This window comes from Callorhinus ursinus, unplaced genomic scaffold (genome assembly GCF_003265705.2).
Source record: "Callorhinus ursinus isolate GAN/ISIS: 27379988/994484 unplaced genomic scaffold, GSC_fseal_2.0 scaffold28, whole genome shotgun sequence".
Classification (NCBI taxonomy): Eukaryota; Metazoa; Chordata; class Mammalia; order Carnivora; family Otariidae; genus Callorhinus; species Callorhinus ursinus.
In genome coordinates, this window is record NW_027397090.1 from 7,109,881 (window position 1) to 7,124,904 (window position 15,024).

The 15,024-nt window shown below is 43.8% G+C and overlaps 1 protein-coding gene across 2 annotated transcripts in view; it reads right to left on the bottom strand.

Annotated features, from left to right (window-relative positions):
• GDA (guanine deaminase) overlaps positions 1–12,624 on the bottom strand; it is a 71,709-nt gene extending 59,085 nt beyond the window's left edge. For both annotated transcript variants that reach the window (XM_073878080.1, XM_025891387.2), the window contains exon 1: positions 12,363–12,624. In XM_073878080.1, the coding sequence (XP_073734181.1) occupies positions 12,363–12,485 (123 nt within the window). In that variant the 5' untranslated portion in view covers positions 12,486–12,624. The remainder of the gene's footprint in view (positions 1–12,362) is intronic.
• Positions 12,625–15,024: the final 2,400 nt, after the last annotated feature.

Consider the following 15,024-nt stretch of genomic DNA (forward strand, 5'->3'; position numbering starts at 1 on the left):
TTTTTAGTGCCATTTGTCACTTCATTGCATTTCCACATCCTCTCCTCTTACTGTCTTCTTACTCTATCTGCCCAATGATTTGGCATTTTGGAAGCCTCCAGTCCTTTCTGGGTTTCTAGGTATAATTCTCCTCATTCTAATTTCAACTGGAATAAATCTAGCATAAGTTTTCCTGTTTTTCTCCTCCTTCTACTTGATTGTCAGAGAAAGAAAGAGACAAAGAAAGAAAACCAGAATGATTATACAAGCCTGTGTTCATATATGTAAGGATTGCAGTTCTCCTTCTTAACATGAGTCACTTAAAAGTTGTTTTTCTCAGCTGGATTAAATCTTCTTTTCAAAGTAATCCACCAGGAAGGATGGAAGGGGTGGGGTTTTCTCAGTTCCCTTGGAGAAAGCAAAAGTCCAAAAATGCTTTCCTGTAATCAAACTGCATTTCGAAATAAGGAAAACATCTGGTTTTGTGGTCTTTCCTAGTTCCATTTTCTGAGATAAGACAGTAAAATGATTATTAAGCAGGCTGCAGCTACTTCTAAGCTGTAGCACATCCATATTTGCCAAAGCCTTGGCATCCACTCAAACATTTGCAAGTGGGCAACACCAGCATGCTTACATAAGTTATGGAAGTGAAACATGTGTACAAAAAGTCCTCAAATAACCTAAGAATTGGAGAATAAGACATATGTGATTTGTTTGTATTTTATTACTGTTAGAGTCACCCTATTATTTCTCTCGTAGGATAAACAACAGTATTATACATTTATTATCTCAAAAGAGTTGTCTATGATCACCATCTGCATTTTCTTATCTTCCACCCATTCCAAAATCCAAATCAAGTGGATTGCCATTCTCTTTCTTTACCAAAATAAGTTTTCTGAAGGTCAACAATAACCTCAGGTTGCTAGATCCATTGCACATTTTTCCAGTATTATTCCTTCAGTAACATCTACCATCTGCTCTATTCCCTCCTTCTTGAAGTTGTCCCCCATCCTTTGCCTTCTATGACACCACCCTCCCGTGGTTACCCTCGGACCCTTGGGTTGGCTTTCTCATCCTCTTCGTTCTCTCTCTCTTTTTTTTATTGTGTTATGTTAATCACCACACATTACATCATTAGTTTTTGATGTAGTGTTCCATGATTCATTGCTTGCGTATACTCTTTTAATCAAAACTCAACCACTGGAGTTAATCTATTCCTGTTCTCTCCTCAACCCTTACTCCACATTTTATATCTCCCACTCAGATATCTCCTCGGAGCTTCAGACTTGCAAGCCAACACCTCCCTGACATCTCCACGTGGATGTCAGAAGGGCACCTCAACTCAGCACGACCATAGCAGACCTCTGAGTCTGCCCTCTCTGGGTGGATCTCTTCTTCTGTTCCCTCAGCCAGTGATGGCCAACACATCCATCCACTTGTATAAGCCTGCAACCCAGGGGAAGCTTGTCCCTAGCCCTCTCTATCCAACCGGTCACCAAATCTCACTGATTTTTGCCTCCCTCTTGTGTCACAGATCTGCCCATTTCTCTCCAACTCTACCACCATCTGTGTGTCTCTTTCCTGAACCCCTGCAATTACCTTCCAACTCATCTCCTCCAGCAATGACTCTTGCTCTGCTCCACAGTCCGGTCTATTTTCCTGCAATTTTTACTCAGTCACTCTGCGGTTCTTGTTTATATCTACATTTTTAAATGCAGATCTTATCTATCTTCCTCTATCTAACATCTTTCACTGGTTTCCCATTGCATTGCCCTGGGAATAAATGAAAAACCTTGATGAAAAAAGCCTGATGCTTATCTCTCTGGCCTCCTCTATTTCCACCAACCCACCTTCTCCACCCTCCATCACAACAGTTACCAGTTCCTTCTCCCCACTGAGTCTCTCTGCACAGGCCTTTCCTCTATCTTTCTCTGCCTAATTAACTCCCATTTAATCTTCAAAACTCAACTCGAATGTCACTTCTTAGGGTTGCGTCCTTGAAGCATCTCTTCAAAATAAGCCAAGTCCTCTGGTTTCACACTACATGGCATTCTGCAGTTTTCTCTTTTAGAAATTACATACTTTCCCATGCTCATTTGATTTTTGACTCTGAGTGCAAATAAGGCAAAATCTGCATCTCTCTGGCTTATCACTTTATCCCAACCCCTTGAAGTCTTTGCTCTTTCCTCACCAGCTATTGGGTCATACGAGCTCCAAGCATACTAGCTCCACGCAGGACTGATGAGTCGACAGCAGGCTGCATCTTCACGAGGTTCACATGCTCCCACTGAGCCAGGGACCTAGTGTGGCTTCCCTCTGTGTTTTATACTTCAAAAAAGGGTTAAGGCTTCCATGAGACCGATCTACACATGTCAGGAGGAAACAACTTCTAGGTGAGTAGTATGGAGGAAAAGCTGCCCCATCTGTCCTCCCCAAGGAATTGCACACGGGGCACAGCAGTCCGTTCTGTCCTTTCTTTTATTCAGAAGCATTTACCGAATGCCAATTTGTGCTAAAGCCCTAGGTACTAGGAGGGACAGGAGATGGATAATAAGAGCTATTATTCATGGAGGGCCTACCATGTTCCAGGATTGTAAATTATAAGTGGCAATTTACAAGCAATATTCTAAGGAAATTACCATTTTATGTATAAGTGAACACTTAACAAACCACAGTACAAAACCAAAGGGAATAAGCAATCCTCTATAATCTACATTATTCCAGATCCTTAACATAGTCTGAGTTAAAGACATTTGAGAATTTTATGAGGTCTCAGAGTTCCAATTAAAACCTACTTTGCCAGGTTCTTAATTATTCAGTAGGACATGAAACGAATTACAACTCCCAGTGGCCAAATACATTGTATCAAGCATCTAGATTAGAAAAACCCTGAGTGCTGATTCAAACAATCGGTTATTTGAAAGATATTTTTAGCTAGCTGTACATTTTGCTGACTCCTAAAGTGAACTTTTCCAAACTGGTTATCTTGCGGTGAGAAAATCCAAACACCATTTATTTATCCAACAAATACTCATGAGTGCCTACCATATGCTAAGAGTTGTGGATACGAATGTGATAAAGTCATAGCCCCTGCCTTCAAGGTGAGGTTACAGAGGATAACCAAGAGATAAAGTAAGAGCTGCAAAGAGGTGCCAAGCAAAAAGTGGGGCACAAAGGGGTTAGCTAGGCCTGGGAACAGGAGGGCTGGAGATAACATGATACCACTGAGGAAATGACACTTAAAATAGTCCCGAAGGGTGTATTCATCCAGCAGATGGAAGGTGAAGGAGGAACGTAAACAAAAACACAAAGGCATAAACGATATGGAAAGTTGGGCAAACACTCAGCAAGGCCAGGGGTAGGTTCATCCCATAGTTAAGCAATGGGGAGCCGTAAAAAGATTTTAAAGAATAAACTAGTTTTTTATTTTATGTTTTTAAGATTTATTTATTTATTTATTTGCCAAAGAGAGAGAGAGGCCAAGCAGGGGGAAGGCAGGCAAAGGGAGAAGCAGGCTCCCGGCAGAGCAAAGAGCCCGATGCAGGGCTCAATCCCAGGGCCCTAAGATCATGACCTGAGCCGAAGGCAGACGCTTAACCGACTGAGCCACCCAGGTGTCCCTAAACTGATTTTTTGAACTTGCACAAGGATGTTGGTAGCAGAACTGTTGATGGTAGGCAAAAGGTAGAAACAATTCAAACATCCATCAACTGATGAATAAACAAAATATAATATATCTATACAGTAGATAATTATTCAGCCATTAAAAGGAATGGAGCTCTGACTCATGCCACAACATGGGCGAACCTTGAAAACATTAAACTAAGTGAAAAAAGTCAGGCACAAAAGGTCACATGCTGTACGTGTCCATGTATATGAAACATCTAGAATATGCAAACCTAGAGAAAGAAAGCAAATTCGCGGTTGCTGAGGGGGGAAGGGAAGAATTAGGGAGTGATGCTCCATGGGCTTGATGCTTAATGGGCTTCCCTTTGGGGTGACAAACATATTCTGGAACTAGGGAATGGATGTGGCTGCACGACATGGTGACTGTCATAAATGACACTGAAGTGTACACTCAAAAATGGCAAACTCTACGTTAAATCACAAAAGTGAAACAAAACCAAAAAACTAACAATACAAAAAGTTATAGAGTACAACATAAAAATTCTCCTCCGCCTTCCCAACTCTCCACTCCTGCCCTACAAAAGTATTATTTAGGTTTGTAATTTTAATATTGCCTTCTTGAAATGTGTTTTGTATGTGTGTAGATACACACATACAAACTGTGGGTGCACGGAGGGGGCTGTATGATCACACGATACACTTTTTCTGTCCATTTAAGTTATGGGAGAACATCAGGCCTTTAACATTTCTACAGCATTATATGTAAGCCTAGAAGAACTTGCTTTTAATTAGAGTTACTGTATCATGGCTTTAGCCTTCAAAGATGTTTTTTAACTCATGAATCAATAGCTTGTCGATAAATTGAGGTCGACACCACTGGGTTTTCAGGCGGGGTTTTTACTGAAAAGGTTCATTCTGCCAAAATAATTTTTAAAAACCCAGGCTGAGAAGAGAAAGAGCACTGTGGCTATAGAAACAGGACTCATGGGGGTACCAACCTGAGCAGGGCCAAGAGGGGAAGAAAAGACTTGAAGGGTATTTGTTAAGAAGTGGTTTCAGGCAATCGTGCATGAATAACTAATTCCTGGGTCAAAAATCAGCATTTCACAAGCAGAGGGACCAAATACAATAGTTGAAAGGCTTTGAAAACCGGATCTCAATTAGAAGTTAAATTTAAAGTTAATGTGATTTATCCTTTAGCATTAATAAACTAGTGGAATTAAGTTAACTAAAAAATGCCTTCACAAAGGAAAAGGGTATGGCTTTTTAGAAAGCAGGAAACAATGTCAAAATCATGCATGAGATAAGATCTTTTGGGAGATGATCAACATGTATTGCTCAATCTTAGAAAATGATTGCTGAGAAATGCCAGGAACAGGAAATGTTAGAGACCCAGAAGGGAAGCAAACTCCGGTTACACCCAGCAGTGTTGCTCTACAGCCTCAAAGAATAAGTCCAATTGTGCTTTTCAAAAATCCCTCTGGGACCTCATCTTACACCTGTCAGAATGGCTACAGTCAAAAAGACGAGAAATAACAGGTGTTGGCAGGGACATGGAGAAAACAGAACCCTTGTGCACTGTTGGTGGGAATGTAAATTGGTGCAGTTGCTCTGGAAGACAGCATGGGGGTTCCTCGAAAAATGAAAAATAGAACCACCATATGATCTAGTAATTCTACTACTGGGTATTTACCCACAGAAAATGAAAACACTAATTTGGAAAAGATATGTGTACCCCAATGTTTATTGCAGCATTATTTATGATAGCCAAGATAGGGAAGCAACCCAAGTGTCCATTGATAGATGAATGGATAAAGAAGATGTGGTATAAATATACGATGGACTTAAAAAAGAATGAGATCTTGCCATTTACGACATCTTGCCATTTACGACAACATGGATGTATCCAGAGGGTGTTACGGTGAGTGAAATGAGTCCGACAGAGAAAGACAAATACCATAGGATTTCGCCCATATGTGGAACCTAAAAAAACGAAACAAATGAATACACAAACAAAAAGCAGAAGCAGACACATCAATATAGAGAACAAACTAATAGTTGCCAGAGGACAGGAGGAAGAGGGATGGGCAAAACGGGTGAAGGGGAGTGAGAAATACGGGCTTCCAGTTATGGAAAGAATAATTCACAGGGATAAAAGGCACAGCATAGGGAACAGACTCAGTGGTATTGTGATCGTGTTGTATGGTGACAGATGGTAGCTACGCTCGTGGTGAGCATAGCATATAGACTTGTGGAATCACTGTTGTACATATGAAGTTAATGTACTTTAATTAAAAAAAATATATCTCTGGAATTAGAAATGTCTTTTTTTACACATCACACCTGAATGTCTTTGTATTACACATTACATTCAACGCGCTTTATTGACCATCTAATTGGTACTGAAACAATAGGACAAAGCCGAGGGGCCCTAAGGACAATAGAATTTCAGCCCCCTTATGACAGGAGGCAGCAGGGACTCCTGGAAAGAGCACAGACCTTGGAAAGTGGATAAGCATGGGTGTGGATCTTGGCTTTGCCATTCACTTGCTGTGACGGCAGCCAAGACAGATATGAGCCTCCATTATTCATTTGTAAAGCAGGGGTGAGGAAGAAGAAAAATATGATCAGGAGGCTATCTCATCTCAGGAATTGCTGATGTACAAAGAATCTGTCAGAGTCTGGCACACAGTATGACTTAACAAATGTTACCTTCTCTCCAGTTCACCTCCCATTTGCCAAAGAACTTCACATCAGCTCAGTGAGTGAGAACGTTCAATAAAGCTATGTAGCTTTATTGGTATTTGTCTTTCTCTGTCCAACTCATTTCACTCACCATGATGAAAGGTAAAAATGAAATAATTACTTCAGTGAAAGAAAAATAAGAACGGTGGCCAATATTTATTGTGCAATTACTATGTGCCAAATGCTTTACACACACTGTCTCATCTGTCCTACCATTGCTTCAGGGTGCTATTGTTGTCCACATTTTGTAGATGAGGCTGCCAAGGCTCAGCTATGTTAGAAAATTCATCCAACTAAGAGGCAGAGGTGGGATTTGAATCCGCATAGTCTGACTCCAGAAGCCATGCTCTTAACCACCAGAAAAACCCTGGTTTCAATATATACGCCAACATTTATGGGAGAACAAAAGGCAACCCATTCCACTTCCAGGATGATGGCCAGGGAAACTTTGGAGAAGAAGATGACATCAGCATGGCGCCTTGAAGGAAGAGCAAGATTTTATTTTGACAGCGGTGGAGTGGAAAGGGGGGTATGAAAAGGAGGACTATTCCAGGCTGTGAGATTGGCAGCAGCAAAGGAGGCAAAAAAGAACACGATGTGCTGGGAAACAGTGAGGAACTGGCAGGGACAGACATCCCTCGGCTCACGGACACCTCATGGTGTAAACCAGTCATGGAAATCCTCCCCCCATTCGCCAGAGAGAAGGAAGGAGCAGGAGGAAGTATTAGAAAAGCAGGCTGGGGCCAAACACGTCATGCCTAGAATGTGTCATGCCTAGAATGTCGGTCAGGGGCATTTGGATCTTAGAGATAACAGAGAGCCACAGGTAGGTGTAAATGAGGAGATATGTGATTCTACCCATGTTCCAAGAACGGAACTGTCAGGCATGAGGAGGCGGTATCAGAATGGGGGAGAGCAAACGGCCAGGGGGCAACTCTATTCATTTAGACAGAGGCAATGAACGGCTGGACAAGGTCAATGACAATGGAGACGATTGTATGTATATACAAAGGTAGCCAAGACGTAAACAGGCCCGCTTGACTACTGATAACGGGTGCCTGAAAAGACACTGACATTTGGGGCCAATAAGAAGACAACAGAGATGGGAAAAGGGGAAGGCAGTGAGCAGTCCTTTGAAAAATAATATGATTCTTTGAAAAAAGCAGTGCAATTGTTAGAGGTGCTCTGGGCTGCAATTAATGGAGGTGTAGACAAAAAAGACATTTCATGGGCACCTGAGTGGCTCGGTTGGTTAAGCAACTGCCTTCGGCTCAGGTGATGATCCTGGAGTCTCAGGATCGAGTCCTGCATCGGGCTCCCTGCTCAGCGGGGAGTCTGCTTCTGCGTCTGACCCCTCCCCCTCTCATGTTCTCTCTCTCATTCTCTCTCTCTCTCTCTCAGATAAATAAATAAAATCTTTTTTAAAAATCTAAAAAAAGGCATTTCATTCTCACGCAGAAGAAGTCTGAGGGCAATGGGCAGTTCTAGGAACAATTAACTATCCGGTGACGTTATTCATGGATGTATCTGATGATGTTCAAAGACGGACTAGGTAAGTGCCTCTGAGATCCTCTTAATTTTTTCCTCAGAGTCTCAAACAAAGGCGGCAGCAGCTCCACTCCTCACATGAAAGCATCCAAAAAAGGAAGACCTTCTCTCACCACCTTTGTTAAGGAGAAAACTATTTCCAAGAAGCCTCTGAGCCAACCTCCTGCATGTCAGAACGTCATCCCTGGTCACCCTTCACCACCGGGAAGCTGGGAAAATAAGTATCCCACCATATGATTTAATACAGTCACATATTAGCTCTCTAACTCTCTCATCAACTCCAGCTGACTTGACCTAAGTCACTATCAATCCTGTCCACCTCTCTTCATCGCCACTGCTGATAACCGATGAGGTTTATTGGGTGTGTGCTACGTGCGTGCAAGGCATTATTCCACGCACTTCACAATTACTAACTCGCTTAAGCCTTCCAACAACCCTATGAAGTGGATTACGCTAATTATTTTATACATTAGGAAACTGGGAAATAGAAATGTTAAGTAACTTCATCAAATTCACATACATACGTGACAGAAGCATTCTTAAGAATTCATATCTTACCTAAAACTAATGTAACACTGTGTATCAACCATACTCAAGAAAAAAAGGTACAAAAAGAAATTTGTATCTTAATTGGCACACTACACTGCCTCTTTTTTTAAATATTTTATTTGAGAGTGAGAGAGAGCTCATAGAGAGAGAGCACGAGTGGGGGGAGGGGCAGAGGGAGAGGGAGAAGTGGACTCCCTGCTGAGCGGGGCTCAATCCCAGGAGCCTGGGATCATGACCGGAGCTGAAGACAAGTCTCAACTTCCCCACCTGTAAGTGGGAATAACGACACGATGGGATACTAAATATGATGTGCTAGGGAACCTGTCAACAAACCCTCATTAGAATCTTTCTTCCCAGATGCATCTTTGTGTCCCATTGGGCCAATGACATGAGCTGGGAGGCTTCACAGCTGAGATCTGGTGGCCTCCCCACTTCTCACATAGTGCCTCGCAGGCCACGGCATTCTTCTCCACTTGTTGGTCTGCATGATGCCACCATGTGGAAATATGCGAAAAATACTAGAGTGAGTAAGAGGTTAAGGGTTTGCTAGTGATGTGGGAAACTAAAGGCAGAAGGAAACGTAGATAAAATTAAATGTCCTTATAACCTGCAGCCCACTGACAGATACTTGAGATAGGCAGATTATAATATTCCTCCAGGATCCTGGGTCTTCTTTAGCAGATCAAAGTCTGTTTGGAACTTCTCTTATCTTTACTTCTCCCAACCCCAAGGTTTATAATCACTGGCTCCTCACAACCCCGGAGCAGCAGAGAACAGCAGGTAAAAACTCTCTCTGGCCACGGGTCTTGTCCCTGTGCTTTAACAAAAGCACCATTTTGCACCAAGATATCTCAAGAATCCCTTCTTGGCTGTTGGTCTGGACCTCACCCTACCAACACCAACACACAAACATTCAAAAACTACATCACTAGGAGCAGAGGGAAAGAAGGCGACAGAATAAATATGGCATGTGTTAGGTATCCACTAAGTGCCAGGCATTTTCATATATTATCTCATTTAATACTTAGCAAAAGAAAATCTGATTCTACAAATGAGGAAACGGAGGTTCAGACAGGTTAAGTGTCTCACTCATGGTCTCAGAGAAAGTAAGTGGTGGAGACCAAACTTGAACCCAACTCTCTGGTTTCTCCATAGGACTTGCTCCTGCCACCCCAGGACACTACCCCCAAAATGATTCTCTTCCTCGCGCTTGCTTCCAGGTAAGTGTGCATTAAAAGACCCAAGGCTTCTTTTAGGCAAGTTTAAGGTCAACCTGATCCTGTTCTAGGTGGGAAGAATTGGCTATTGAGTAGTATGGGAGCATACAGCATCTCAAAATTTCATTAAATATCTGCAAATAAATTACACATGCTAGAGTCTTCCTTTTAAAAAGGTACATGCCACTCAAGTAGAAAAACTAACTCTGAATTCAAAATGCCCCATACTAAAAGGTTGACTAGAGAATTTTTTTTAATTAACCTAATTTTGAATGAGCTTTAATTAATGAATTAAAAGTAGTCATTATCATATTCTGGGTCTAAATGAAGTTACATGACATGAAAGCTGAGGTCTAAAAGGAGAGGGAAGACAGAGGAAGTCATTCTCCCCTCTCTCACATTCAACCCTAGACATGAGCTCGAAACGAAGAACTAGTTCCCAAGATCCCATAGAACTGGTTCCAACACACAACCCATACACTGTGGTTACCCAAAATGTAATCCACCTACTGCCTGCCTCCAAATCTCCTGGGACCTTGGCTGGAATGCCATTTCCGGGGCCTGCTCCAGGCATATAAATTCACATTCTCTGAGGATGACTCCCAGGAACGAGCACTTTAACAGACACCCCCTAGATGTTTCTGATCATCCCAAAGAGTGCGAAGAATAGCTTTAGGAGCTCAGTAAAAATGTAAACGTCACGATGACTCCACATATTTATTTTACGGGGAGTTAATTTGGTATAAGAAACTTGACTTTTTTTTTTTAAGATTTTATTTATTTGACAGAGAGAGCACAAGTAGAGGGAGAGAGAGGGAGAAGCAGGCTCCCTGCTGAGCAAGGAGCCCGATGTGGGACTCGATCCCAGGACCCTGGGATCATGACCCGGGCCGAAGGCAGCTGCTTTACCGACTGAGCCACCCAGGAGTCCCTGAACCTTGACATTTTTTGAATAAATATTATCCCAGCAACTATAAAGGCAAAGCATTCCCACTTTCAAAATGGGGGAAATCAAATCTTGAAATATATACGGCACATTCTCCCCTTACACGTAGTCCACAATCAACTGCCTTGCAGCTAGAAGAGAAATCAACAGTTACCACCAATTCACTGATTAGGATGTTTCACAAGGCACTTGATTAACTCACCTTTGTATTCAATTCCTAGTTAATTTTATCTTGTGAGGGAATGGCATTTTTCTAAATTTTTAACTTCAGTATGCTCCTTAGTGGAGAACAGACTCCCTGAGTCAACGGTTTCCTTCTTCTGTACAACCCCCAGAAGAGGTAATTTTTTTTTTTTTTTAGATAAATTATTTCCTTCTCTGACTCCTCTCTACTGGTTGAAGACAGTCTTCAAACCCACCCTCTTGCCTGCTAGCTTACCAATTAAAGTTCCGGATATGGGCAATTAATTTTTAAAAAGAAACCCAAGAGTTGAACAGCTCCTTGTGATTAGGCAAGCTCCTCTTTATCCCTCCCCAGTTTAGAGGTCTCTGTTCCGTTGTTTCTTGGGACTTGCCCCAAGCTTAAGGGTTCCTCCAAACTTGAGGGTCAAGGACACAAGGCAATAATTAAACAGTCTCCCCATCTGGGGGAGCTCTGACAGTTCCATCACCTTGGAAAACAGCAGCAGGCTCCCTGAATATGCACAGAGAGAATAAATTTTATGCACCATAAGAAAACAGGGTTCACTTATCCCCAAATGTAAGAGTCACGATTCAAAACTGTCACTGACTGGGAAGCATCTTTAGTCAGGAATAGTATCTTCAAGCTGACAAGTCACAAATAGGTGTACTTTTGCTAACCAGACTGGTAGTTGGGAAAAAGCTCAAAAATATCCCATCCTCATCTTTATTTTTTTCTGCTAAAAATGGAATGGCTTCCACTTACCAAACTAGCCAAGCCACTGCTGATGGAGGTACCACCTCCGGCACGGGGCGTATGCACAGTAAATATTAGACATCAGGTTACCTAGGTCGTTTGTAGAAATCCCGATTTTGGAAAAAGAAATATAGAAGATACACTCATAGAAGACATTTTGAGCCTTAAAATGGAACTGCTTGCTTTGATGCAAATGGGCAAATGGCTATGGGGAGGCAGGGGGGGGACATGGATAATTTCTCTCAGACTATCCTTTCTAGTATTATAAGTTATCTAGTTGGAGTCGTTGGTACATTGTCTGTTGAGCGAGCAAGTGAATGAAATCAGTTCTTTGCTTATTATGTGCGCTGAAAAGGGCTAACCAACATTAACCAAGTGACCCCTCCTCTCTTGTTTCTTCCACAATAAATTCAATCAAATTTACGGAGCGCCTAGCCTGTGCCAGGCACTGTGCCAGGCGCCGGAGATACAAAGATGAATGAGGCAAAGTTCAGGTTTCTTAACGATTTCTTAAGATTTGCGAGGGCATAGCCCCGCTCCCCCTTCCACTGCAGCCTGGACGGCTGCTAACCAGTCGTGGGAGTGCGTACTCTACAGCTCCCTGCTTCTGGGAGCGCGTTACTCCCAGGCCAGCCCACGAACCTAGCGACAGGGCTCTCCCCGCGTTCCCCAAGAGTCAAACAATCAAGTTCAACTCAGGAGCTGCGGCTCTCGCTCCGCGCGGAGCGACTCCGGGCTGCGCAGCGCACCGCGCGGGATTCCTTCCACCTGTCCGCGCGCCCGTCGGGGTGCGCCAGACCCCGCGCCCGCTTACTTTGCCGCTGTCGCTCACGCCGAGGAGGTGATCCCGCAGCACCTCCATGGGGCAAGTCCAGGTGGAGTGGATGAATGTCCCTCGGAAGATGTGCGCCAGGGACGGCATCGGGGCGGCACACATGTCAGCGGCGGCGCGCGGCGCGGGGTTCGCGAACCGAGGAGAGCGCACCCGGCGGAGGTGAGGCGAGGGGTCCCTGCGACTTGCGGGCTGCTGCTGGGCGCACCTGCTGGGGCCTCGGACTGCCCCCGCTTTCCCGAGCGACAGCCTGCCCCCTGCAGGCCGCGCCCAGGGGCGGGCTTCCTGCCTCCTCGATGCCAATAGGATTTTTCTCCTGTGACTTGGCTCCGCGCTCCCTTGGGGTGTGGTCTTTCTCTCCTCCCTGTGTTAGTTTTTGATAGGTTAACTCTTTGAGTTTCCAAAATCATCGCTCACAACGCAGTACTTTTAACCTCGGGTGGCTGAGTTACCGACCCAGAGGAGAGAGGAGAGGGAGATAAAGGAAGGGGCAGGAGGAGCCCAGGGTTCCAGCCCTGTTCCTTAGCTGGTCACTAAATTTGCTATCGCTCCCTGTCCCCCAGCCTCCTCCACCTTTCTTTATTGGCATACCTAGAGTTGCGTCTGCCTGCTTTCTCTTGCCCTTTAAACCTCGGGCTATTTGTGACCAAACCTTTTACGTTCTCAACCTGTAGCACTCTCAAGGTCTGAACGGGCACAAGTTCAGGAAAAGGTGGAAGGGTCAGTTGGAGCTGCCTGCTTTACCGACCAGTTTCATTTTCAGTTTCTGCAGGTTGCAGAATTTGTCCTAACCTGATGTTCTGAAAGCAACTCTTAACGGAATTACGGGGCCCTCCACCGGCAGAGGTTGATCTGTACCCCAAAGCCCCTCTCTCCCACCTTGAGGCCAGTGTTTTTGGCCCTTGTGTCCCTCCACAAACAATTCCATTTCCCGTCGTTCTCACACCTAAAATAAATGATTCTCTTTGATTCAATTCCACTTGTACCCGGGGAGGAAATTAAGTTCTCAAGCTGAGCGGCTAGGAATGGCAGTGTGGCATGGCGTGCTGGAAAGACCACCGGATTAGCAATTAATAGACTGTGGTCAAGGCAGCGAGCCTCGGAGTCTATCTTCATGTGTGAAAACGGAACTTAGACCGGGTGGTTGCTAAGACTGCTTCCAGATCGGCATTCTTTCCTCGTACTGCATTCACAAAGTCCTTCACTAAGTTCCTCCGGGAAGACCACCTGGTTTCCACTCATGCCTCACACATTCGACTCTTTCTGCCCCTAATGCCTCCTGAGGATCTCCACATGACTGGCTCGTCTCATCACTGGTTTGCCTCCAGTGTAGCTCTCCCGGGTAACCTTCCCCCACCACCAAACTAGTAGCAACACCCCACCCCCGAAATTTCTATTCCATCAATTCATCTTGTTTCTGCCATTGTATTTATCATATCCATCCTCATATATGTCATGTGTTTTCATTTATTTCTGCCCCTCTTGCCCCAACACACACACAGAGAGTAATGGAAGCACCACAAGACCAGGGCTCTTATGCCTAGAACCCTGCTTGGTGTTTCAAACATATTTATTGAATAAATGTATGAATAGTTTTTGGGGGGAGCAGAGCAATAACCTGAGATAAATATCTATTCTGGGTCCTACCTACAGGATAAGGGTTTCTCGTTTCAGGGCATGAGTGGGCTTTCTCTGAATTGTCACCATTATGACACAGGGCTAGTTTACATAAATGATTCATTCCGTTCTCAGCTCCCTCACCTCAAGGAAACTCTGCAGTCCAGGGCGCACTGAGGTGGCCAGTCACCCTACCGAGGAATCAGAATTGGGAAGCCCTGAAGCTAAGAACATTGCACTTGCTTCTTGAGGTGGCCGTATTAGCTCTTTCTCCTTATCGTTGTCTCCTGATTCTGCAGACTTTGCTCCCTCCTTGTAGTTCCAATGGCCAACACAGTGAAAACAGCCTCTTGACCCTAGGCTTGTCTACCTACGAACCTCAGAAAGAAAAGTGAAGAAAAGGTCTGTGTCTTTGTTTAAAAAAGGAGTCAATTAAGTGTTTCCAAAAGAGGTATTGGTTCCCTAAAACAGATGCAGCTAATTTTTTTTTTTAATGAAAGCAACCTGAGTGACCAACAATAGAGACTAGTTTAGTAAATTAGAATCCATTTACTCAGTAGACTATTATGTAGTTGTTAAAAATGGGGGAACTATGTAGCCACATGGGCGTTGCATATAATAAAATGGTAAGCTTTTTAAAATGTCATTTATGCTCTGGTTAAAATCATGAAAAACCTATAGGCACAGAGGCTAGAATTTCAAAGTGGATCTAAACAGTGGGTAGCATTCTACTGAGGAAATGGAATTGCTAGGGAGTTTTGTCCTGATGTTTGTTGACGTTGTTATGTGTGGCTTATGGAACAAGTAATTATTGTGTAGCTTTAAATAAAGTTCATCTTAAACAGAAGGAATGGTCATGGGCCTCCAGGGGACACAGCATTAGCACTCCTTGGGGGTTAGCTCTTCCAAGCAGTACTCTCCCAATTCAATTCCCAGCCAAGTTGCAGGCACTGCACTTAGGATACGGTAGCCTCAGTTCAGCCAGGTGTCAGGAAATCTTGGCTTCCCAACTATTCTCATGTGTTTA